A 25,834-nucleotide genomic window follows, 5' to 3' on the forward strand; every position below is an offset into this window, starting at 1 on the left:
AAAGGCCTCAAACGCATAGAGAATTGTGTTCATTCTTGGCAGGGTTTTTTTTTCTTAGTTGGGTGGACGAGCTCACAGCCCACCTGGTGTTAAGTGGTTACTGGAGCCCATAGACATCTACGACGTAAATGCGCCACACACCTTGAGTTATAAGTTCTAAGGTCTCAAGTATAATTACAACGTCTGCCGTACCCTTCAAACCGAAACGCATTACTGCTTCACGGCAGAAATAGGCAGAGTGGTGGTACCTACCCGTGCGTATTCACAAGAGGTCCTACCACCAGTAAAAAAGCGTGGTAACCCTAACATCATGGCTGGAAACAGGCTATCACTGTACACTTCAGGCGCTATCGATTCGCCTATCCACTTTATCGGCGTTCCACCGGTTACATTGTCATGTCATCATAGGCGTCACTTAGCGGTAGGCAGCGGCTTGGCTCTGTTATGGCATTTCTGAAATCCATGGGCGACGGTAACCACTCACCGTCAGATGGGCCGTAAGCTCCTCTGCCTACAAGGGCAATAAAAAAAACTTATAATTATAAACTATTTTCTTTTTCTAAAATTACACTTAAGCTACACGAAACCTAAATAAATAAATAAAAACTCACCGTCTTGTCCAGCAGCCAGCTTCCAGGGAATATCAGGGGCACGTACGTAATCATGTACACCATTGAGGTCCAAGACACAACGGCGCTACTGACGCCGTAATAAGACAGTACCGTGTCCTCGATTATCGCGTACTGCGTCCATTGGAACGAATTCGAAGCTGAATACAATACGAACAATGTCAATATCAGCCACCTTATTTTGTACACGGTGTAAGTTGCTTTACTCGACTCTATTGTCAGCCCGTCCATCACACTACCGCTGATCGACTCCCTTCTAGAACTATCGTTCATCAAAAACAGCTTCGAATGAGGCTCAGATGGATTGGACAGTCCGTTTGTTAAATGTTCCTTCAACGTCATTATTTATTAATACTTACTTTGAGTCTCTATCACAATTTAAAAAAAAACACTTCACACTTTTATCTACGGTAAATTAGACCCGTTTTTTTTTAATTATTCCTACGCGTCTTCACTTCTTTCACTATAGGAGAAAAAAGTCAGCGTTCGTATTTTCAATCATTCAATTTCAATTATTCGAATTTAGAATATCCAATGATTTGAGATAGTTTTTTTTTTTTTGTAGAACCTTTCGAAAAATACTTCAATCCGTTTTTTTTTTTATTATTTATACAAATCCGAGTAGTGTATTATTTCGCCACTATAAACTAGTTATTTTTTTTAAAGCACTCAATATATAAGTTTTTCTTTATCACATTCAATTGGTCCCGCCGTCGTTCATCTGAAACGACACACATACATATGAATATAAATTTACAATTGAGCGAAACGAAATTATCGATTCGGAGACGTGTTCAAGTGGTTATCGTTTATAATCACGATCATTAATGTTTTGGGAGCCAGATAAAGACGTTTGAAATGATAGCGGCCAGTCAACGATCCTACTATGGCTCGTTGTTAGGTATTTTTCAGCTGAATTGCTGAATTCAAATATCGGCGTCGCTTGTAGGACTCATAGTTATACAATTTAATTAAGACTTAAAATTGACACTTAACAAATGTCAATTTTTAATTGTCCCCCAGCTGAAGAACTTCAGTTTCTATCCAGACGCTGCTAAATTCTAAACTAGCGCAGTACAATCAATCAATCTGAATGTAAAATACTATTAGAGGTCCCGCAGTAGTCGAAATTCGACTATAATTAATTGGAATTGTAAGTTTGTACACTATTATGATTATATTTTATACTTCTATAATCACAAATTTCGCTAAGACTACACTATAAAAAATATTAACAAAGACAAACAATATTTAATCTATTCTCAATTTGACAACAGACGCCAAGAACAAAAGTTTGACAATAAAATATTAGCATTCTGCACTTCTTTTCTATATTCTCTATAAGTGTGGAAAATTTCATACTCCACTGTCTGCGCAATTTTCGTAAAAAGGGATACAAAGTTTTTGCTTCACGTATTAATAAATACTATATCTAATACTTCCAAAGTATATTTTAAATGTATTATGCCTTTTTTCCCTACCTTATCTAGTAACCTCGAGGGGTTATTCTAGATTCACCGAACTAGTAGGTGAGCTCACGGGGCTCAAACCTGACGTCGTTGCTAACGCTAGCCATAGAGCAGTGCTTTGCAGAATCTACCGCCGGATCAATGTCATCGATAACCACTTGACAGGTGTGACACATTACACATTCTAGAGTCCACTCCAGCCGAAAAAAAAAACGTAACCATAGTACTACAAACACGTGGAGGTGACGGCATGCTACTTAATTTCCAAATGCATAATTCATTCAATTTTCAATTTGATTAAAAGGTCTCATGACTTATCATGGAAAAGTTTGCTTAACATTTGTCACAACAATCTTATATCTTATCTCTAGGCACACTTTAGGTAGATGCCTACTAATTTAAAATCAAACGGAACTGTCTGAATGTCATATTTTATTATTATTTTTTATTGCTTAAGTGGGTGGACGAGCTCACGGCCCACCTGATGTTAAGTGATTACTGGAACCCATAGACACCGTACCACCGTCACCATATTAACCGAAACGCATTACTGCTTCACGGCAGAAATAGGCGGGGCGGTAGTACCTACCCGTGCGGATTCACAAGAGGTACTACTACCACCAGTAATCACGCAAATTATTATTTTGCTGGTCTGATTTTTATTACACGATGTTATTTATTCCTTCACAGTGGGAAAGTCAATCGTGAATATTTGTTAAAAACTTATTTCATTACAAAAATTGGTACCCGCCTGTGGGATTCGAACGCCGGTGCATCGCTAGATACTACGAATGCTCCGGACGTCTTAACCTTTAGGCCACGGCGACTTCAGGTGATATTTCATTTGCTTCAGTTACGAAACGAAAGATGATTTTAAGAAAAAAAATATACTTTGAATATGATCGTAATTCTAGCAACGCGTCGAAATATCGGGACATAGTTTAAACAAAAAAATTGGTAAGAATACGAATGTTATTAAAATTTTAAATCTGCCCAACGACAATAATTTCGGCTGTGCCTGCTCTACGACCTACTACTATCTGTAAAATATTCCGTCTACCGTATCTTGTTACACAATCTATAATAATATAAGTCGTTTCAACATGTAATCCCCAATTAAGGTAGATTATCACTTGTTCTTTTGATAAAACGTTAAACACTTTCGGCGAATAATCGCTGATAAACCTATCTCACAGACTTAAGGCAGACGCCTCACTAAAAAAGCATTGCTGTGAGGCATGATTGTCGTACGCTTCGGATATGTTTCTCGATTACATGACCTTCGACCTACAATCTTACTGGTGGTAAATCGGCACGGATAGGTACCGCCACCCCGCCTATTTCTGCCGTGAAGCAGTAATGCGTTTCTGTTTGAAGGGTGGGGCAGCCGTTGTAATTATACTGAGACCTTAGAACTTATATCTTTTTTTTTATTTATTGTTTAGATGGATGGACGAGCTCACAGCCCACCTGATGTTAAGTGGTTACTGGAGCCCATAGACATCTACAACGTAAATGCGCCACCCACCTCGAGATATACCTATAAGTTCTAAGGTCTCAGTATATTTACAACGGCTACCCCACCCTTCGAACCGAAACGCATTACTGCTTCACGGCGGAAATAGGCGGGGTGGTGGTACCTACCCGTGCGGGCTCCCAAGAGGTCCTACCACCAGTGATTACGCAAATCTCAAGGTGGATGACGCATTTACGTTGTAGATGTCTATGGGCTCCAGTGACCACTTAACACCAGGTGGGCTGTGAGATCGTCCACACATCTATGCAATAAAATTAAAAATAATGAGCGAACATTAGTCAAATACGACTAATGTTCATAATCATAATTACTGCTTTACTAACTTATTTTAGATTCCGTTGAAAACATTGCGTAAACAAAACACGGTTCTAATGTGAAGTAAGCTGGTAGAAAACAGATAAATCGAGGTTAGGTAAGGCGAGGTGAGGCGATATAAAAAAAATCGTCAATTTCCTTAAAAAACTCAAAAACTTTGGGAATCCTTCATGTATCAAACACAAGTGGGTCGCACCTGGAATACCTCTGCAACTGACGATACAGTGATTTAGACGTGGCAACATATATTCTCTCTATATATAACTCTATATTTCTCTTCTCCTATATAACTATATATTTTAACAATAAACATTTTTAAGTAACATTATCTTTAACTAACAAACTCACACCGCACCCTACAGTACTAATTGCACCAGTTAATCTTTCACTTCAAAATCATTTTGATACGAGATGTACCTAGTTGCGAGTTATTATTTTTCTTTTCATATTTGAAATAATAATCACAGCGTCTTCTGGAAGGGATTCACTGAATAAAGATGGCCCATCTATTGTGATATTATAAATAAACTGAAGTAGTGTAGATTATTTTTAATAAAGAATGGCTATTTTTCATATTTGCTATTATTAAAAAGAATAAATAGCTTCTATTCTTGCCTGTATTATACCTGTAGCGTAACGTATATTACAATGGTCACACGACGATATAAATAACACTACGATCGATAACCATCAAATCAAATATATTTACAGAAGCAATCACCTCAATTAGTTACTATTACTTAATATTAATGGCTTTGAAAATTACCGGTATTATTTTCGTTCGAATCACAAAAAGCGATACTTTAAGGCAGGGGCTCCCAAACTTATTTTGTCTACTGCCCAGTTTGAGAATAAATTCTTTTTAGGGCTCCTATTTTTTCACCTACTTAAAAGGTCGGTTTTTAAGAATCCTCCTAGATGAAATTACAGATCGCTTCCCAAGTCTCTACACAACGCCCCCTATTTTCTGCGTCCCTTACCGTCCCTCTTTAGGCCTGCAGCGTCAACAAGGGGGCGTAATCGCCCACTTTGGGAAAGGCTGCTTTAAAGGAAATAGAAATGTTTTTTTTTACCAAAACACGTCATGCAGAAAAAACGTTACATTTCGAGCACTCGACCGCAGAATAAACATAACCTCACTATTTGACATTCCTTTTTGCTTGGACAACGACATTTCACAGTGATTACAATAAAACGAAGGATGTTCCACTAATGAATCGGAAACGATCACGAGATTAGCTCATCATGACAGCATGTGAATTATTTATAAACTCTCATAACGAAATACGATAATATGAATTCGGCAGTCAAAAACAAAAGGACCCACAACGTGAATAAATTTCACTTTAACCATTCAAGTTGTTTATCGAAATGAATAGTCTGATTTGTATAGAAACAATGTGTTAACTTAAAAATGGATGTGTATCTTATCTCGCTACGACGACAGAAGTTCGAGATATGACAATAAAATCACTTTTTAACAGACTTAAAAAAATCGTAAGGTTCTCAAATCGATTGTATTTTTCATAGACTACCGCAAAACTTCGACGATTCTTATTTGAAAGCTGGTTTCTCGTGCAGTCCCTTTTAAATTTTATCAAGACCCGATCAATAGTTTTTAAATTGATTTATTTTTATGACGTAGATTGGTGGACGAGCTCACAACCTGGTCTTAAGTGGTTACCGGAGCCCATAGATATTATATCTACAACATAAATATCACCACCCACCTTGAGATATGAGTTCTAAGGTCTCAGTATAGTTACAGCTCATTTATACCTCAACTATAGCTAAGTATTTTAACTATTAAATAAATAAATGAAATATATATTATTATTATTTACTTGATTCAACAGTAATAGAACACTAACAGTCCTAAAAAGGTCCGTATGCAAACAAAATCGTTGGCTAACCACACGACGTGACAACAAAATAACACGATAAGTACGCCACTAACACAATGTGACTTAGAATCTTCTAGAATCTAGATTGATATCTATCATTTAGACCACAGATGTCCACTGCTGGAACGTGATACGTGGAATATGTATGTGATTATGAAACGGGATTACCTATTATTTTGTCATGTTCAACAAATATGACAGAATCAAGTGTTGATGAAGATTAATGTATAGTCGCAAAGAAAAGTTGAACTATTAATTTAAATTTAGATACAAATTTTCGAACGGTTTTAAAACATATCCGCTGCAGGCAATATTTTTTGTTTTTTTTATTGCCTTTGTAGGCAGACGAGCATACGGCCCACCTCATGGTGAGTGGTTACCGTCGCCCATGGACTTCAGCAATGCCAGGGGCAGAGCCAAGCCGCTCCCTACCGAAATATTTGTTTTTTGAGCCACTCGATAAATTTCTAGAATATTTTTTGAACGTAGGTGAGCTGAAAATCTGTTATTCCACAGGATTTTTAACGCTCAAGTAGCTTGTTTACACTAAACAAATGTGAAAGCCCATCTTGAGACATGAAATCGAAACGCCAGCCAATGTGTTCTGAAGTGGTAGTAAAAGGTAAAGGGGGAAGAAATCGACCGAAGAAAACATGGATGAAGTGTGTGAATTACGTTAAGAGAAAGAGGGGAGTGAGTATTGAGATGACGGCAGATAGCAGAGAATGAAATAGAAAAAATCGTTGTGCCGCACCCACCTTCTGGGATAAAGTGGAGACAAAGAAGAAGAAAAAGTATTCTGTCACCAAAATATGCCTGAGGTAAGGAGCGCTGGCTGTGTCCTTAGCACTGCTAACGTACATTTGAGACAGTAATCACTCACCGCCGAGCGGTCCGTCTGCTCGTCTACCTACAAGGGCAATAATAAAAAGGTCTTAGCCTTGAAGCAAATGATTGATATTAATGTTGATTATGACTTCACACCGAAACATATGATTACTACAGGTAGGTACCACCGCCCTACGCCCTACCGTACCTTGGAACGGGCAGTCTCATGTGGACGTGACGTTCGCGTCCCCGTCCGTCGCATGCCGAACCCGCGGCTGGCGCGTACTCGAGGGGGCGGAGACGCTCTCGGACCACAGATACGTTCGATTCGAGCTCTCCGCCTCCTCCTTGTCGTCGTCGTCGTCGCCGTCTTCGACGTCAGCCGCGGGAGCCCGCGGTGAGGATGAGCTCCCGCAAGGTGCGCCCTGTTCGTTCCCCAGGTGGGCCTTGAAACGGATGGATAAGGAGTTGCTAATGGAGGCGGCCGCTGTTGCTGCGTGGGCGCCAAAACCCGCGCGGCTCGCGGACGTGGATGCGGAGGTCGACTGGTTCCGGGGCACCATGGCAAACATTTGTGATGCCGCCATGCCCCGGGTCGGCCCCCGAGCACCACGTGGGGGTGCGTTCTGGTGGTCGCCCGAGATCGCAAGACTCCGCGAGGAGTGCGTGAGGGCGCGCCGCCGGAGCGCACGCCACCGCCACCGCCGTCGTCGCGACGCTACGTTCGCGGAGACGGCGGCCCGGCTGCATGCTGACTGTCGTCAAAAGCAGACGGCGTTGCAGCTGGCCATCGGCGAGGCCAAGAAGCAGAGCATGAAGACTCTCCTGGAGTCGCTCGACGAAGATCCCTGGGGGCGCCCATACAAGATGGTTCGCAGGAAACTGCAACCGTGGGCGCTCCCGGTGACCGAGTGGCTCCAGCCTCGGCAACTGCGGGAAATTGTTGCGGCACTCTTCCCGCCGGCAGCGGAGGGGGACTTTGAGCCCCCCCAGATGGACGCCACGTGGGGCACGCCTCCGCGTCGCCCCAGCGTTCCCGCTGCCGAGGAGCCCCCTCCCCCTATCACGGGGGCGGAGATCCATGCGGCCGTGTCCAGAATGAGGGCGAAGGACGCGGCCCCCGGCCCTGACGGCGTTCACGGCCGGGTCTGGAGCTTGGCCTTCGAGGCCCTAGGGGACCGGCTCGGGGGGCTTTTCGAAGCGTGCCTCGAGTCGGGACGGTTCCCGTCGAAATGGAAGACGGGCAGACTGGTCCTTCTGCGGAAGGAAGGGCGCCCCGCGGACTCACCCGCGGGCTATCGCCCCATCGTGTTGCTGGACGAGGCGGGCAAGATGCTCGAGAGGATCGTCGCGGCCCGCATCGTCCGGCACCTGACCGAGACGGGTCCCGATCTTTCGACGGAGCAGTACGGCTTCAGAGAGGGCCGCTCAACGATCGACGTGATTTTGCGCGTGCGTGCCCTCTCTGATGAGGCCGTCACCAGGGGCGGGGTGGCAACGGCGGTGTCCTTGGACATAAGGAACGCATTCAACACCCTGCCCTGGTCGGTGATCGCGGGGGCGCTGGAGTATCACGGCGTCCCCGCGTACCTCCGCCGGCTGATCGGCTCCTATCTCGAGGACAGGTCGATCGTATGCGTCGGACACGGTGGGGCAGTCTACCGCTTCCCCGTCGAGCGCGGTGTTCCGCAGGGGTCTGTCCTGGGCCCCTTGCTATGGAACATCGGCTACGACTGGGTCCTGCGGGGCGCCCTATGGGGTTCCCTCCCCGGGCTAAGTGTCGTCTGCTATGCTGACGACACGCTGGTCGTAGCCCCGGGGAGGGACTACCGGGAGTCTGCCCGTCTGGCTTGCGCAGGTGTGGCAAGCGTCGTCGCAAGGATCCGACGGTTGGGGCTCGAGGTGGCGCTCGAAAAAACCCAGGCCCTCTTATTTCACGGGCCGGGACGGGCGCCGCCTGCGGATGCCCACCTCGTGATCGGAGGCGTTCGCATCGGGGTCGGGGTGACCGGTCTCAGGTACCTCGGCCTCGAACTGGATGGTCGTTGGAGCTTCCGCGCTCACTTTAAGAAATTGGGCCCTCGGCTGATCGCGACGGCCGGCTCTTTGTGCCGGCTTCTTCCTAACGTCGGGGGTCCCGATGAGGCGGCGCGCCGCCTATACATGGGGGTGGTGCGGTCGATGGCACTGTACGGGGCTCCCGTATGGTGCCACGCCCTGACCCGCAAGAACGTCGCGGCGCTGCGACGTCCGCAGCGCGCGATCGCGATCAGGGCGATCCGAGGATACCGCACCGTCTCCTTCGAGGCGGCGTGCTTGCTCGCCGGGGCGCCACCCTGGGACCTGGAGGCGGAGGCGCTCGCTGCCGATTACAGGTGGCGTAGCGACCTCCGCTCTAGGGGGGAAGGGCACCCCAGCGAAGGTGTAGTTCGAGCGCGGAGGCTCCACTCTCGGCGGTCCGTGCTGGAGGCGTGGTCTCGCCGCTTGGCGAACCCGTCGGCCGGCCTCCGTACCGTCGAGGCGGTCCGCCCGGTTCTCGCGGACTGGGTGGGCCGCGACCGCGGATGCCTCACCTTCCGGCTGACGCAAATGCTTACCGGCCACGGTTGTTTTGGCCGGTACTTGCATAAGATAGCCGGAAGGGAACCGACGGCGCAGTGCCACCACTGCGCGGACCGCGACGAGGAAGACACGGCGGAACATACATTGGCGCGTTGCTCTGGATTCGACGAGCAACGCGCCGCCCTCGTCGCGGTCATAGGAGAGGACCTCTCGCTGCCGCGCGTCGTGGCTACGATGCTCGGCAGCGACGCGTCCTGGAAGGCGATGCTCGACTTCTGCGAGTCCACCATCTCGCAGAAGGAGGCGGCGGAGCGAGAGAGGGAGAGCTCTTCCCTTTCCGCACCGATCCGTCGCCGTCGAGCCGGGGGCCGGAGGCGGGAATACGCCCGTACGTCCCGGCCCCTGTAGGTAGCGGCCTCCCCCCGGTGAAGGTCAAGGGGCGACCTGAGGGGGTGAGGCCGCGCGGCGCGCTACCAGCACTCTAGCGCGCTGCCGTGGATTGAATAGAGCGACCGGTCGACGGTGTATCGCGTCCCGACCCGGCAGGCTGGTTCTGGTCCAGCGGGGTATTCCGGGACACCAGCGGCACCGTCTGGGCGGCCCGACGGGCTGCCGTACCGAGACGGCCGACGTTTCAGAGCCTTCGATTCGCCTCGAAGGCTCCGTCGGCTGGGCGTCCTTGGGGTGAGCCGCGCCGTCTGGTTGTAGTGTTGACCGCGGTAGCCCCCCTACCTCATCCGGGTTCTGACCTCGGAGGGGATCGGACGTCGGGTGTAAGAGTGCAGGGGAGTCGTTTAGTGGGTGGGTCCTAAAATCCTTGGGCCCGCGGTCTGCTCACAACACCATGCAGATCGTTGAGTCTCACATACCCCGCGCGCCCCTTTTGCGCGGGGACCTCGTAGGAGGTTCGGCCCTCTACCCGAAAAAAAAAAAAGAAAAAAAAAAAAAAAAAAAAAAAAAAGGTACCACCGCCCTGCTTATTTCTGCCGTGAAGCAGTAATGCCTTTCGGTTTGAAGGGTTGGGCAGCCGTTGTAACTATACTTGAGACCTTAGAACTTATATCTCAAGGTCGGTGGCGCATTTACGTCGTAAATGTCTATGGGCTCCAGTAACCACTTAACACCAGGTGGGCTGTGAGCTGGTCCAACCATGAAGCAACAAAAAAAAAAAACAAGCAACACCTGATAACTTATTATGAACGTGGCGCATTGCATACGATTTCGATAGTAAAACAGTGTTCTTTTATAAACGGCTTTAAAATAAAACGCCAACTTGGCTTCACAGTCTAACTGTAACAAAGTCCACAGGCCATCCTCAACTACAAAAACTCCGTAACAATATTTCGTTAGAACACCGCGCTCTTTGTAGTCTTCAAAAACTCTGAATAATTGATTCGAGGTCAATGTCACGAGAACGTGCGTTCATTTTCTTTATTCACAAAATGGCGGTTTTCGGATCGCGTTTTTCTTAAATGTATTTAGTACAGATTCCGTCAACATTCGGCTTGAAATAAGCTATGCTTGTTTCAGCCACTAAGCTATTAAGCCTTATGGTCTACCTAATAATTTAATTCCTTCACTTTTCGCCCTTGAATTTCAACCAAATAATGATATAAACTTTAAGGTGTCATTGAACTATGGCTTAAAGAGATCTGAGCTCCAAATCTTCTATTGAAAATGCATGAGCATAGTTTTTATTCAAATCTTAATTATTGATTTTGACGTATTCATAATTTATCAATGATGCCATCGTAGCTTTCGAATGGCGTAGCGATCGATGACTCCAAATAGAAATATTAAAAAAATGTGTCTACAATTAGAACCTTAGAGCAATTAAAAAAAAATACAGTAGCTTTTTGTATTCGCTTCAGCTTAAATTTTCAGTGCTTTTTTCCTACCTAATTTGATGGTCTAGAGAGATCATATCAGCGTAACCTCAACTAGTTGATGAGCTCACGGGGCTCAAACCTGACGATGTTGCTAACACGAACCCTAGCAAGAGCCGTGCTTCGCAGAATCTACCGCCGGATCGAAAACGCGACTCACTGAGAAGATCCGACGAGAAACTCAGTGGGCTGTGTCTGTAGGTTAATTTACTCGTCGAGCCCTACGTCAACGTCTTCGCAAGCGACGGGTTCGACGAGAACGATGGCCGGTGCTTGGGGTACCTAAAAGCAACGTTAGTGGATCGGGAGGATCCGTAATGACGTGTTTTGGGCGCCGTCGACTGTTTACCATTTGGTCAGCTGGATCGGCTATGTAGTTTCCGGCGGCCAGGATGAGAGGGTTATCATGTCGTGCCGCTTAATCGAAGTGGGTTCAGTGCTAATGAGCACGAATGACTATCGAAAAAGTATTCGTGTCACTATCGAGAAAATGTATAGGATTTAAACAGCGCCCCTACCGTTCGTAAAAAGCATTAATTTCAGCAGCCCCAATGAATTTCAGTCTTTCGTATCGTCACGTTCTCGAAACTCGAAACTTATACTCATAATCACGAAATTGGTTTTGACATACGGTGACGTAAATCTCAAAGGCTGGTTATCGAGAACTACCATCTAATGTAATGATCCGTTTTCGTATCGAAGACTCGATACATAAATTTTCAGACTTAGATCTCTATTAGTGGGCCATTAGTGAAATCAAAATCACTTTATAGTTTGTTCTTCAGTTTTCGTGAATGATAGGCATAATTAAAATGATTCTTACGATTTAATTCCGGGATAACCATTTTCAATGTTTCTAGCACTTTACATTTTTAATGATCGTGGACGTCTATGTCGTCGTAAAAGTAGTTTTAAATGTAAAATGACTGTATTGACAATCACCACAAATAAAGCATCCATTCTGTAGCATGCTCTCAGCACTATTAGATATTCTGCCTATTTCTCCCACGCGACAATTATATATTTGAGAATGGAACAACCGCTGCAAAATATTATTAAAATAAAATCTTAATAAATACATGAGGACGTCGGAAGGTTTCCAGTTAGCTCTTAACATCAGACGAGGATGTCCGTTGTCTTAGCTAGTAATAAAATATTCACTATTCATTTACATAGGTTTAAATACAGAATAACTTCACATTTTAGCTTGGCTTGTATATGGCATTCTCGCAAGCCTCTGAAAGCAGTTACCACTTGCCATAAAACACAGAGCCCGTTGTCTTCATCAGCAAAAACTACTTTTGCCATAGGTACTATGAAGATAACTCGTAAACTGTATATTCGATTTACATTATTTCACACATTGATGTATAATTAATTATTAGTAAATGATTTTAGAGAAATATATCTCCAACCTTGTAAGGTAAGTAATTAACTTTTATCAAGATTACTAGTTGACCCGGCAAACTTCATACTGCCTCAATCGATGAATAAAAGACCTAAGCTTTTGTATAAAATAAACTTAAAACAAACAAAAGGAATCCGTCCGACGGGGGACAGACACATCAAAGGAAAAACAAAATTGATATTTTTATTTAATTCCGAACATTTTCATATTTATCTACCTTTTAAACCTTCTCTGGACTTCCACAAATAATTCAAGACCAAAATCAGCCAAATCGGTCCAGCCGTTCTCGAGTTTTAGCGAGACTAACGAACAGCAATTCATTTTAATATATGTAGATAAATCGTTCAGTAAACGAAAGCTCGTCTGTCTAACAACGTAAAACAGCTGAGCCTTGTACAGTACTTAACTCTTTACTTTGCTTGTTTACTATATTAAACTACCAAGTAACAAACTACAACAATATTTTTCGCAGTTTACTTGAAATTCATCAATACGTCCGTTTTTAATTTATCAATATTTAATTCATAAAAAAATCGCAGAAAAGTTAATAAAGCAATTCTCTCACCGACTGCACCTCACGAGTACGCGAGAAAGAGACGGAGCATAACCTAAAAATCGGCGAACACAAAACAAGGCGGATACTCGACGTATAACAACACACACGTCATTCCACAAAATTCACGAGCACACTCACCGTACGCTTTAAAACTGTTTTAAACTCACCTTCGAATACAGTTTCCGATATAATTAACGTAGAAGAATAACTACACAGCTGTTCCGAAAACCGGTTTGTTGCTCACTGAATTTGAATCTGATTTTTTTAATTTCAAACGGGCCACATTTTTTTCTGCACCGGTTTGCGATCGTCTGATTTTACACAGCCAATAAGAGCACGTGTCCCCGGACACGCGAAAACGTTTGTTTTCCTTTATTGCTTTCGTAGGTTATGTGAGTTATGTCGCTGACAGGAAACTAGTGCGCATGCCCGGAATGTTACACCATGACGTGTTCCAAGACATCTCTATATATTAATACGTGAAGCCGAAACTGTGTATCCCTTTTTACGAAAATTGCGCGGACGGAGGAGTATGAAATTTTCCACACTTACAGAGAATATAGAGAAGTAGTGCACAATGCTAATACATTAAATCAATAAAGAAAACATTGCATACACATTGTATCATGTATTTGACACACACACACATATACTCTTTGTTTATTGCACTGAAGTATTGTCAAACTTTTGTTATTGCTTAAAGTCTGTAGTCAAATTGAAAATAGGTTAGTATTGTTTATCTTTAATATTACGAGTATTTGCCTAAAGTGTAGTCTTGGCGAAATCTGTAACAATAGGACCATAATAATGTTGAAACTTATAATTTCAATTAATTATAGTCGAATTTCGACTATTGTGGGACCACTAGTTCGTTTTATGACATTATTCTCAATGATTTTCGAAACAGTGGAAAATAAGGCGAGGTGTGTTTTGATTAGTAAGCGCACACAAGAGTTTTCAATGTTCAATGGAAGCTCACCTCTAGTGTCTCTCTGTTAGTAAACTAACAAAGTAGATGAAAATTAAAAATGATATTATAAACACTGTTGCCAATCGGCTGTCAATCCCTCATCCCGTCTTGCATAATTTCACCCCTGCCCTGTGTGGCAGGGAGCTTCGTTCCGGGCAATGGGGTTTGCCCCGAGGCCCGTTCCGTGCCCCCGAAAGGGGGTACGACAACCCCCCCCCTCTCTTGTCTTGTCTGTCAGGGTTTCTTTACAGCATCATATATTTCTAGCCCTATATGACTAGCCCGTACTCGCCCGCTTCGCTTGGCATTTAAAATTAACAGTATTATTTATTGTCATTATTATTAGGGAGTCCAACGTTCATATAAATATTAGCCTATCCATTAAGTACATGTATTTTCTACATGGATACCAAGTTTCAAGTCAATCGGATGCATGGTTCAGTAGTTATAACGGAACATCCGTAAAAACCACTGTAGATTTATATATTAGTATAAAAGTATAGAATACCGCTTACCAATCGATCGCAAAAATTCTTGTGGCCTCTGATACAATTTCGCAAACATCATCCTTAACGCAATGACGTAAAATCTATTATTAATCGTTCAGTAAGAATCTAATTCTCACATTGAACCGAAATCGATTGATATCAATTGATCAAATTGAAAGTGGTAAATTATATTTTGTTATGTAGTGCTTGAATGAGAAATACAATGTTGAGTACCATTGTTTGCAAGCATTGGGCTTTAGTGCGAACCGTCGATATATCGACTCTCTATGAATGCGTATAAAGCGCGGAGCGTCGGAATACCGACAGGTATGCGGATATTGCTGCTCGATAGTACTTGATAGTACAATTCAGTTGCCCAACTAAACAATGACAAATATCTGGCAGAAGATCTTCTTTACAGATTTATAGATCTACTGCTTCGTAAACTTTAACCGGAATACGATTAATCTGTTCAGTATAACTACTGTTCGAAATGTATTAGCAAAAAAGTTTAAAAAAAATTGCTAACGGAAATTTACTAGGCACTTCACTATTGTAAAACACAAAATTAGAAATTCCACTTTGTTGTTTTAACGCCTGACGTGCCTGTCGAAACTGTGTGCTTAGTAACTAATTTATGTGTATTATCTACGGTGCTTAGTGCAAGTTTTTTAACGCTCTCGATAGCGTCAAAGTCAACTAAGATTTGTATGCAGTTTGAACAGCGGTAAACGTAGGCAAACGTTCCAACTGCATACCAATTTGAGTTAACTTTTACGCTATCGAGAGCGTTAAAAAATTGGTACAAAGCACACTGAACACAAAATTCCTTTGTAACAAAACAGGCAGGGACGTTTTTATCGCGCTGCAAAAAATATAAGGCGAGTATTTTAAAATATTTGTCAAGTTATGGAAATGGATGGGCGAAAGTTCCATCTGATTGTTTTTGAAGTGAAACTTCTTTAGGCGCATGAGGGTAAAATTTTTACAGAACGTCACGCAGGTATGCAACGGAAGTGACATCAAACTACTATTGAAATTAAGTACTTGTCAAATTTAATGTCAGTAGTAGTAGTTGTTGTATTTTTCCAACTGGAAAGGCAAATGTATCATACCATACAACCTTATATTTTATAATTTTTTTGTGAAAAATGTTAATAGGAATTGAAATGAAATGAAAAGAATTTGGAACATTAATCAAATAGCATGAAATTAAATTAGTCAATTCAATTGGCAAAATATTAGTCATTTACTATTTAGAAATTTAAACATAATGTGACTGCCAACACTGAGGTTTGAGATTGACATTTGACAGACTTTTGGCGGGAACATATCTTCCTTTTTCCCTTCCTCTAAGTCTCGGAAATCTAAAGTTTTAGATTTGTATAAATATAAGCAAGACTTATAAATTAGTTTGCCAAAAAAGTTTCACTTCTGACATGGGTACTTTATACGCACGCACTTTTTTTTATAGCTTAGATGGGTGAACGAGCTCACAGCCCACCTGGTGTTAAGTGGTTACTGGAGCCGATGGACATCTACGACGCAAATGCGCCCCCCCACCTTGAGATATAAGGTCTAAGGTCTCAAGTATGTTATGTAGCTATCGCAGTACACAAACATAACAATGTGAATGCCGCTAACCACCTCAACACCTGAGGTCTAAATCTTATTGAGATGTTTAACTATTAACCCACGCCCACCAAATTCAATATTTCAAATGTTAGATATTAGTATACCGTATATAGAGGTCACTATGCACTAGATCTGTCATGACTTGAGCATAGATTATCTATTCAGGATGTCCGAGAGGCAGCATTCCGCTTCGATAATGATGGACTGGAAATTGGGTCGAAATGTCACCTAAATAACCAGATTACAGCTTGTAAGCCCCTCGTGCAACATCTATACTAATATTATAAAGAGGAAAGATTTGTTTGTTTGTTTGTATTGAATAGGCTCCGAAACTACTGAACCGATTTGAAAAATTCTTTAACTGTTTAGAAGCTACACTATCCCCGAGTGATATAATAGGCTATTTTTTTTTTTTTTAATTAGGGATTCTTACTAAAACTCCAATAATGTACCCCTAGATGTAAAAAAATTACCTAAAATATTGTTTACATTGCGTGCGCTGCGAAAAGTGTTGATGATAGAATAAAATAATGTACTATGACTTTGTAGGACTCATTATTATTTACAAAGAGTGTTGCGACAGCGTATGTCTAACTATTATAGTTATGCCCAAATATGTGTTGTTTTAATAAACAAAATAAAACAGTGTCAAATATCGTTTACAGGGAAGCTCTGACTTAATAAACGAAAATTAGAAAAATAATAATAAAAACAGAGATAAAAAATTATCATTTAAATGAAAATAAAAGGTCTATCAAATAATAACCTTCAAAACTACCTTTATAGTTTTCTTTTTTTTAGTAACCTGACGCAAATAGAAGGGTTGATGTGTGTGTATTATGATTATTATAATAATTTTGAAATTTTTACTAAAGACCCGAGCGAAGCTGGAGCGCGCCGCTAGTAAATAATATATAGGTACTGCTTATTATGTACAAAAACGTTCGTGTTCGCAATCTACATAATGATCTGTATTTACAAATAATTTCTGTAGTTTCTGTGTTTTCGAAATAATTGTTTAAATTCTATAATAGTTTTTATTTATTTGCTTATCTGCTCTAGTAACCTCGAGTTGCTATACTAGATTCACCGAACTAGTAGGTGAGCTCACGGGGCTCTAACCTGGTGACGTTGCTAACACTAGCCCTAGCAAGAGCAGCGCTTCGCAGAATCAACCACCGGATCCGAAACACGACCGACTGACAAAATCCGGCGAGAACATCAGTAGGCTGTGTCTGTGGGTTAATTTACTCGCCGAACCCTTCGTCGCAAGCGACAGGTTTGATGAGGACGGCGACCGATGCTTGTGGTACCTAAAAGCACCGTTAATGGATTGGGAGGATACGAAATGACGTGCTTAGGGTGACGTCGACTGTTTACCATTCGGTCCACAGGATAAGGTATGTAATTCCCGACGGCCAGGACGAGAGGATTTTCGTGACGTGCCGCTTTATCGAAGTGGCGCGTTGATGCCGACTGTAGACACTTACTGATGGACTCTAGGTCCAGGTCGTCGTGCAGGTTCTTGACGAGCTATCTGTCGATTGTCTGTGCGCCTGTTCAACAAAATCCCAGAAGATTTTCAGAACCTACATATACATAGGTTTAAGAAAAATTATTAAATAACATCTGTGCAATAAAGCTTACAATAAAGTCAATGATTATCTAAAAGATTGCACAAAGTGGGAATGAGTTGCTCGCTCCGGGATTTTCAATATTGCAATAATTGTTACGTTAAAATACCTCTTGTAAAAATGAATATTTAAAAAAATATTTTATATAAAAAAAAAGACATGCCGGCTGAGTTTCTTGCCAGTTCTTCTCAGGATGGAGGCTAGTTTTTCTGAATTAGCGATAGTTCTTTTTGACGTTAAACAAGTATGTATTTTTATTTATGTTGAATAAAAAAATTTGACTATTGACTATTGAACAGGGGGGTTCCGACGCGACAGCTATCCTGTAATAACGGGATTGAATAGTTTGAAGGGGTTTCAAGTTGGTGCAGGCCGCGTGAGCGAACACCACAATTGCATAGGTCATGACGGGGCGTATGCAAGCTTTGTAGAGTATCAGCTTATTTCGAAGGGACAATTTACTTCGCTTGCAGGTCATATTCTGATAAAGGCGTCCTATTACGAACGTAGCTCGAGCGCGTACTATTTTAATGATAAACTATTTTTGCTTTGTGAATTTTCATACTGACATTTTGTTCTCTGACGACATTTACACCCTACGATTAGTACGCGATCGCCTTCCGACATTAATGTTGCATTAAAATTATTACATATCAATATTAAACCATATATTTGTGGCTCAAACCGCTACACCTAATATTAAATAGGACGTAAATTGTTTTATGGTGCCGACACTTAATTTTATGTTACAGGGCAAACAAATTACGCAGCGAGAATCTTCTAGGCGCGCACGTTTACATAGATTATGCTATGCCGTACCTACACCGAGATAATGAGAACAAATTTACTCTAGGGCTGTCAGAGCAATTGTTTTTTATCGCTGTGTAGGGTGAACTTTTTTTTTTACAGGAGAAAATCACCGGATCCCCACCAGCTGCGGCGGTATGTGGGAGTTGAACATCACTAAAAACGACCACGGACCGGGCCGGAACCGAAAAGTTCACTCAAATTTGTATGGAATTACTACAACACCCCTAACTTTTACGCGATCGATAAGTTAAAAAAACACGCACTAAGCACACGGGTGGGCCGTATGACGCTCGTCTGCCGACAAAGGCAATGAAAAATATGTGTATCTCTTTTCTTTCAGTTCACCCTAGAGTATATACCTACTAACAGAAACACAACTGCGTACTCATTTTACTACTTAAGGGCTTACTTTACTATTTTTATCTGACAATAAAAATCGACGCTGGGCATAGCAGTCGGGCTATCTACCGAAAAAGACTTTATATAAACCTTGTTGAAGAAACACTTGTCATGGCCGTGATACATTTATCCGACACAGCGAGCCTGAAAGATATTTTGTGTTTTGTATACTATTTGTCGAACTGACAATTTAAATAAACATTGACATCTTGTAAATTCCGGACGTCCTTGAACCTACAAGCTGATACTCTGAGTTTCAGAGCCTCATCACATTCTTTAATCATTACAGTCTTGGTTATCTCGTGTTTGGCGATATGTTTACTGTACCTAATGAAATAAATATAGTTTAATAACTAAAATCTGATATCTACGTGATCATCAATGCGATGTAAATATTACAACATTTTTTTATCCTGATCCAAAGGATCGAAATAGTAAAGTTATTGAATTAGCATCGGCATCAAATTACATCTTGAAGTTTGTGAATATTACTCCAGATTACCAGATTATACCAGATTTGCTTGTTTGTCTCAAAATTTTACAGTAATACCTAGTTAGGTTGTTATTTAAGAAATGTCAATATCTATATATTAATACGTGAAGCAAAAACTTTGTATCCCTTTTTACGAAAATTGCGCGGACGGAGGAGTATGAAATTTTGCACACTTATAGAGAATATAGAGAAGAAGTGCACAAAGCTAATATTTTTTCAAAATAATGCATAAAATATACATTAAATCAATAAAGAAAACATTACACACACTACATACCATGTATTAGACGCACACACGCCTGCATACTATTTATTGTCAAAACTTTGTTCTTGGCGTCTTTTTTTATTTTTTTTTAAGGGATTTTATGACCTGGTAACTGAGACTTTTAAGTCATGTCTTATTTTAATTTATATTCATATTTTTATGAAAAATGATATTAAGGAGTGAAATGAAATGAAGATGATTAATTTGAGACATTAATCAACTGGCATGAAATTAAATGAAATGAAATGGGATGAAATATAATCTCAGTAATATGGTGGTCATTTGTTAAGATTTTTTCAGTGGACTTTTTGAAGGATGCCGAGAAATTACGTCCAGCGGCTTTGTTTCATTTTCCCACATTTGTGCACTTTCACAGATATGAAACAGTTAATAAACCACCATTATTACACATTTAAACCCAAAGAAACACTAAATAGACAAAATAAAACAAATCACACAACTTCACTCCTCGCGTTCCCGCCAAAAAGTCCAAAATTACTCTTAAGCATTCCACTGCATAGATAATTAATTACATACAGCGACTTTGAAGGTGTTAAACATTCTGATTTTGATTAAAACAACACAGTGCATTAAATTTATTTTTATAATGCCTTTACATAATTATTTTCCTGCTACTATTAGCTTGGTAACGTTGACTTTTGTCAGCCGTGTCTGATACGGGCGCGACCTTGGACTACGGTATACTAAATGCTCGAGAAATCACTACATAATTTCCTACTTCCGAGTAATTAATTGTTACTCGTTTAATAAAATATTTGTACCTACAGAAGGAAGTTATTATTTGAGGTAAAATGTCGAGCTAACATTGTTTTTTCCATAATACACTGGAAGACATGATTAAGATGAATTATCGGCCCTTTTTTTCCTACCTAAGCTGATAGCCTTGAGAGGCTATTTCACCGTAACCTTAACTAGTAGGTGAGCTCACGGGGCTCAAACAGGAGTGATGCTAACACTGACCCTAGCAAGAGTAGTGCTTCGCAGAATCTACCACCGGATCGGAAACGCGACCCACTGAGAAGATCCGGCGAGAAACTCAGCGGGCTGTGTCTATGGGTTAATTCGCTCGTCGAGCCCTTCGTCGTAAGCAACGGTTTCGACGAGGACGGTGACCAGGCTATCGGCCCATTTGACTGTTATTGTTTTACTTAATCATCATAACTGATTTACATCGGTATGTAATATAAGAGATAAAATCAAAGCAAAGACAACCTCATCTTGTTACGTGGATGTCATTTACGGATATCGCAGACTAAAAATTTCCAGAAAATAGTAGCAAAATCTACTGCTTCGACATTTTGAAGTCGTCGTGGCCTAAAGGATTAGATGAGCGGTCCACTCGTATCGGGCGAGGCGAATGCGCCGATGTTCGAACCCCGTATCCAGGTACCAAATCTTCCACCATTCATTTTCTAAGCTGAGCAACTATAGTTCATTTCAAACTACGCAAGACAAACTTACTGGTTGTAGGACGTTTTGTGATGCCGCGCGGGCAGATACCACCACCCTGCCTATTTCTGCCGTGAAGCAGTAATGCGCTTCGGTTTGAAGTGTTGGACAGCCATTGTAACTATACTGAGACCTTACAACTCATATCTCAAAGGCGGGTGGGCGCATTTACGTTGTAGATGTCTATGGGCTCCAGTAACCACTTAACACCAGGGGGGCTGTGAGCTCGTCCATCGCCCATCTAAGCAAAAAATAAAATAAAAAATGGCCACCACTATGTCAAGAGTTGACGGCTCTAGAAAATCTAGTATAATTACTTATAGGTTGAATAGATTCAGAATGTTTCATGAGTCCTCTATTAGCACTGATGTAAACATTATGATGAAAAGTTATCATAGCTGTTGATAGCCTTTAATTTTTTATTGTCTTCGCAATGAAATATATAGCCCAATTGACGGGTGGCTGGCCGCAATGTCAGCAACGCTTTTTTCTTCATTGTACACAGTTGATGTGATATCGAAATATGTAGATTAATGAGCTATATCGCATACTGCCGATAAAATACTAAAACGTTAGAATACTTAAACTAAAATGTTGAGTAAATCCATCAAAAATACTCATTTAATATTTTGTATGTTAAGAAGTCTTTGTAGTACGCGAACAGAAATATGTAAATGCGAAAATAAAAACAAAAAAAAAACTTTCATTCATTCTGGATTCGGGTGACAACGCGTGAAGTATAAATTTGATGGACGATCTTTTTATTTCTGCTTTTTTTTCTCTTTCTTTCATTTCATCATTTCTTTCATTAATATCACTTCAAAATCTATTATTAACAAGAGCTCAATTCGCTGCGAAGGTATTTTATCAGATAAATAATCTGTACCTACATTAGGCATTTACATTATCAATTTCTCTGTAGCGCCAAAACAAAATTTGTTATCTCTTCAAACGAGAAGCGTCTAAATGAAAAGATGTATTCATTTCGGAGCTACAACTATTGAGAGATTATAATTTTCATCATTCATTCGGGAAGCGTGGATCGAAATGGCCCTCGACGCTTAGACGGGCGTCGCAGGTTCGCTACTACTGGACACATGTGATTGTGATTTAGCTTCGACGATTTTGTTACCGTTTAAATGTAAATGGAAATTTCATGTGTTATATACTGCTCCTACTGTATCTTAATATTTTCCAGAATTTCTGTAAATTAAACCGTTGTTTTTTTTTATGATTTAAAGATTACTGGTGGCCCGGAGGCCTTTCTAGTTTCACCAGGACAGATGGGCGAGCAAAGGCTCAGCCAGGAGGGGTGGGATTTGCCATGCCAACAACTGCCCGAGCGCCTCCGAAGGAGACCTAACCAACTCAAGAGCAATTGCTTCGGAATCGCGACCCGCTGAGAAGATCCGACGAAAAACTCAGCGGGCTGATGCATGGGTTAGGTTGCACGTCGACCTCTTTGTCGAGTTCAACGAGTGCAGTTACCGGGGTCCCTAAGCCTACTCCTAGTGTTAAAGCTGAAGGCGTCTAATGCAAAGGTTATTGGATCTGATGGATCCGTAAGAACGTGACCTTAAATCGCTGTCTAGAAGAGACCGCTTTTAGAGATAAGACCGCTTAATGTACACATGTATCTACCAGTTGACTGTTTTTTTAATCTTGTGTTTTGGTGTGCAATAAACTAGATTATCTCTCTCTCTCTTTCTCTCTCTCTACTGCTCTCTTTTTCAAACCTTACAACACTATCTACCTACATCGCCGAATTATATAGTGCGGGAAATACCCGAATGTTATGTAACAACAATCCCACCCATTCTCATTGATCATGGTCACACTGTATACTAAGAAAACATGAGGTCTCATGATAGAAGCCCCTTCAGAGCAACGACGCGAGCGCAGCCGTACGCGCGCTCCTCTCTCCCTCGCAGCAAAATATGAACTTTATCTCTTTAGCGTAAAGTACAATTTTGACCGCTTTAAAGTGAAAAGTGAATTTTAGTGCCACTGTGTGTGTGTTGTGTGTGCATAATTTTAATCCACGTGTTATGTGGTAAGATATATCTTTTAACAGTAATTTGGTGGTATTTTTAATTGACATTATCAATTTATTGGAATGATTGTCAATCAATAGTTAAGAAATTTTGGATTTTCTATTTATTTTTCATTACTCCGTATACAATTCACTAATACAAATATCTCTAGTTATTCATTATGTCGATGTGCGCAGAAATAAAATTGACGGCGTGTATTCCCCATTTACCCAAGATAATTTTGTGGGCGGCGCATTTACGTTGTAGATGTCTATGTGCTCCAGTAACCGCTTAACACCAGGTGGTCTGTGAGCTCGTCCATCTATCTAAGTAATAAAAAAAAATTAACTACACTGCTGCAGTGCAATATCTAAGACAGCTAGCTAAATACTGGACACTTCCAAATACGCCTTTACATAACACATCATCTTCAATTCACCCCCATTCTTATCAGGTAACAAAACCGAACACGATATGCCGAAATCTTCGACACTCCTATTATATTTTAACTCAGTTCTGCATTTTTTGGGCAGCGTTCGGAAAGCTACGTAAAATCCTCTCATCACAAATACCACAGTGTCCCAAGACGAAAGTCTTTGACCAGTGTGTGTTGCCAGTGATGACATTTAGCACTGAGACGTGGTCGCTCACAATGGGCCTTATAAGAAGGCTCAAGGTCACCCAAAGAACAATGGAGAGGGCAGTTTCCCTGCGAGATCAAATCAGAAATGAGGAGATTCGCAGGAAAACCATGGTAACCGACATAGCCCAAAGGATTGCGACGTTGAAGTGGCAGTGGGCAGGAAAGTTCTTGAGTGGCGACCGCGTACTGGAAGACGTAGCGTGGGGAGGCCTCCCACAAGATGGACCGACGATCTATCGATGTTCGCGGGGATCCGCTGGATGCAGGCAGCGCAGGACCGGTTTTTGTGGCGAGGCTTGGGGGAGGCCTATGTCTAGCAGTGGACGTCTGTGGGCTGATAAGAAGATATAACATTGCAGATGACTGCACGCTGCACAAAAACTCACATACACCGCTTAATTTGAACACAAACATGTGAAAATGCCGACGTGTTTTCATTATTGCAATAACATTATATGTAACTGCCTCTTATATAATTTGGTCAAAGGTAACAGTTATATAATCTAAAGTTTATTTACTACTAATTACTAAAGTTAATTTAGTATAAATCATTATAATTTAATTAGCGTATCGCGTGTGAGGCGTATAATTGTTACATAGTATATATTTTTTATTAGAATCGAACCATTTGGATTGTCTGTGACATATTAAGACGGTTTTTTAGTTCGTCAAACGATTAAGCGCCTCAATTAGCATAATTGAGTTTTGATAATTTTTTTGAAATGAAAATGTATAATTCATTTCTGTTTTGTAGAATCAATAAGTTTAAGAACATTTATTATCCGGTAAAATAATAGGGACTATTAGGTAAATAGGTACGGTAATATATATTACATTCACATAGAAAGAATAAAGTCGTCAAACAAACGCCACAGATAACAAAAAAGTAACTAATAGTGTCTGTTCAGAAAGTTCTATTAAATAATTTAATAATTACTATTTCATGTATGCTTAATGCGCTAAAGCTTATGTAAAACTGTTTGAGAAAGCTTTATAATAAAAACAAAACGTAAAGTATTCCATACATCGACATGTTTGTTTTCCTTGGATCGAAAATATAAATCGGTGTTTACTACTATGTAAGAGTTAAACCCTAACTAATGCTCCATCGCTTTTCCACCAAGCAAGACGGTTCACGTCCAGACTGGACTCGAAAAGAGCAGTAAAGAGATTAGGGTAGCCATCGCTGACGCAAATTTCAAAACTGTAACCTATACTGAGACCTTAGAACTCATGTCTCAAGGTGGGTGGTGGCATTTGGGTTGTAGATGTCTATGAGCTCCAGTAACCACTTAACACCAGGTGGGCTGTGAGCTCGTCCACCAATCAAAGCAATAAAAAAATAAAAAAATACAACACCCATTACCCATAGCAGAACGTTGGGCAGAATCATCAGCCCTCTAAGTAGGCGAAATATACAAAGTCCCTTAGAGCACCGAAAGCTAGTCATACTGGTGATACTAAACACTAAAAAAGAGCAAACAGTAATATCTTTATAATGGGTTTACAAAAAATCCTTTAAAAATATACTTGGGTGTGTTACTATAAAACAAATCACGCCTACGGCTTCCTATTCTTTAATAAAACTTAATGTTTAATTACACAACATTGCCAACACATTGATTGCAATACCTTTTTTTTTATTTATTTACATTTGTACTTTCGCTTTTCCACTTGAGTTAGACGGTGAAACCTCTCACTTATATCAGCTATACTAACAACACGAGATGACAGTACTTAACGAGATATTTCAAACGACCATGACGAAATTATAATTAGATGGATTGCGTACGTGTTTTTCAGTTGACAATTTCATAGACAATAATTTCAGACTGGTTTATGGCAAATAGGCGACTGCAGTTTGTAGTGCAAATAAAAAAAAAGCATTGTGTCAAAATGT

The 25,834-nt window shown here is 41.3% G+C and overlaps 2 protein-coding genes across 4 annotated transcripts in view; one reads left to right on the forward strand and one right to left on the reverse strand.

Moving 5' to 3' along the window:
* The window catches only part of LOC101739096 (heme transporter FLVCR2), a 76,503-nt gene extending 62,933 nt beyond the window's left edge, over positions 1-13,570 (reverse strand). The window contains exons 1-2 of the mRNA XM_038010972.2: positions 13,262-13,570; positions 612-1,350 (exon numbers count right to left, since the gene is read on the reverse strand). Coding sequence (XP_037866900.1) covers positions 612-971 — 360 coding nt within the window. The 5' untranslated portion in view covers positions 972-1,350; positions 13,262-13,570. The remainder of the gene's footprint in view (positions 1-611; positions 1,351-13,261) is intronic.
* Positions 13,571-23,133: 9,563 nt separating this feature from the next.
* The window catches only part of LOC101745080 (uncharacterized), a 114,572-nt gene continuing 111,871 nt past the window's right edge, over positions 23,134-25,834 (forward strand). For 2 of the 3 annotated variants that reach the window (XM_062668514.1, XM_062668515.1), the window contains exon 1: positions 23,141-23,311. The gene's annotated coding sequence lies outside the window, so the exon portion shown is untranslated. Of the gene's footprint in view, positions 23,312-25,834 lie in introns of all 3 variants that reach the window. The other variant, XM_012690409.3, reaches the window with a different exon arrangement.

This window comes from Bombyx mori, chromosome 5 (genome assembly GCF_030269925.1).
Source record: "Bombyx mori chromosome 5, ASM3026992v2".
Lineage (NCBI taxonomy): Eukaryota > Metazoa > Arthropoda > Insecta > Lepidoptera > Bombycidae > Bombyx > Bombyx mori.